The sequence below is a fragment of the Dendrobium catenatum genome, unplaced genomic scaffold (assembly GCF_001605985.2).
Source record: "Dendrobium catenatum unplaced genomic scaffold, ASM160598v2 fragScaff_scaffold_432, whole genome shotgun sequence".
NCBI classification, from domain to species: domain Eukaryota; kingdom Viridiplantae; phylum Streptophyta; class Magnoliopsida; order Asparagales; family Orchidaceae; genus Dendrobium; species Dendrobium catenatum.
The window spans coordinates 627,370-629,090 of NW_021318894.1; the positions used below are offsets into that span (position 1 = coordinate 627,370).

General features: G+C 39.7%; 1 protein-coding gene across 1 annotated transcript; it reads left to right on the top strand.

Moving 5' to 3' along the window:
* Positions 1–619: 619 nt before the first annotated feature.
* On the top strand, positions 620–1,235 carry LOC110092636 (VQ motif-containing protein 8, chloroplastic-like). Its single transcript, XM_020817276.2, has one exon. The coding sequence runs from the start codon at positions 641–643 to the stop codon at positions 1,109–1,111; it is 471 nt and encodes a 156-aa protein (XP_020672935.1). The 5' UTR covers positions 620–640; the 3' UTR covers positions 1,112–1,235.
* The last annotated feature ends 486 nt before the right edge of the window (positions 1,236–1,721 follow it).

Here is a 1,721-nt window from a genome sequence, read left to right on the forward strand (position 1 = left end):
TTGGTCCGGTGAACGTACGTAGAGCTACGTTCGGCCGGCACTAAGATCGCAGGCACAAAACGAGAAATACCGAGCAATACCAACAATAACGAGAAATAACATTATGTGAAGACAAAATACCGAGTTAAACCGAGCAATCCCAAAAAAATACTGAGTTTTTCTAGGAAAAACTAAATATTTTTTGGGATTACTCGGTATTGCTCGGTATAACTCGATATTGATCTTCACAGAACGGTATTCCTCGTTATTATCAAATAATACATAGCAATACCTACCAAATACAAAGCAAAAATCGAGTAACAATCCTCTAACCAAATATAGAGCCACGTCCGATCAGAGGACGTAATAAAAGTTCCACATATTCAGCCCATTTACACCTTGTACAACCCTTACTTCGGTAAAGGTTACGGAGAGTGCGCAACTGATTAGTTTCCCAAAACGCACATTTTTTAAAGAACGTCCTAAGCACGAAGTCAACGGTCAGACAAATAGCAAACGGAAGATTTGTTTGACTTTTTCATCCATTCCTGGTTCGGTCAACACCCCCTCAATATATATATATATATACACACACAAAAGCCCTTCCGTTCACCCACTCACAGAGAAAAAAGAGAAAAAAGAGAAAAAATAAAAGAAAAATATGCCATCGTCCGCAGGCAGAAGTCTTCAAGGTCCAAGGCCTCACCCTCTCAAAGTTTCAAAGGACTCATGGAAGGCCGGCAGGCCGCCTGTTTTGATAGCCGGCGGCAGCGGCACTCGAGATTCTTCAGGCGGCAGCCGACAGTCCCCGATGATCGTTTACCTCCACTCTCCCAAGGTGATCCACGCAAAGCCCCAGGAGTTCATGAGCGTGGTGCAGAAGTTGACCGGAAAAGACGCCAACGAAGTCGATACTACTCCGGAGAGCGGCGGCGCATCTGGATTGGACTTGGAGAAGGAGATGGAGGGGAAGAGGGATTCGGTAGAAGAAGATCCTTTGCTTCTCACTTTAGGACAGAGTCCCTCTGCTTCGACTTGGATTTCCAGTTCTTCTTCGATGATCTCGCCTGGCTTGTTCTTATCTTCACCAAATTTGAATTCTTGCTTACAGGAGTTTGGTTCTTTGTTTTAAATGAGAGTTTTTTGGTTTCCTTCCGTTAATATGGATGCATGAGAGGAAGAGTTTTAGCCGATTTGTGTTATTGTAGCAAGTAAAACTTGCAGCTTTTACAAAGTGTATTAGCAACTCATGATTTAATTGCTGATAAGGTAATTGATTATAGTAGATGATGATTATGGATGATCTTAAATATGATTAACATGATGGCTAATAAGCTGATGAGGAGAAATTTTTTAAGGGAAGAAGGTAGTCTTTGATCTGAGATACGTTGAATTTGTTCAAGCTGCTGATCTCTGACTATCAATGGATGATGAGACGCCTACCACCTCTGATGATCTCTGCTTGTTGAGATTTGTTAAGAATAATTTTTTACTATTTTCTAAAGCCGTCTTCGGGTAAAAAAATTTGTGAACTAAAATTTTTTCAATAAAAAACTGTTTTAGAGAGTAGAAAGAAAGTCGCTCCAAATGAAATTTAATAACTTTTAACATGTAAGCAATGCTTTCCAAATAACAATTTGTCTGGAAGGGAAGGTTGGCTCGAGCACATTAATCTTTAAACTCTAACAAATTCATTTTTAAAAGGAAAAAATTTACATTTTGCCACTTTTTTTACTATTTGA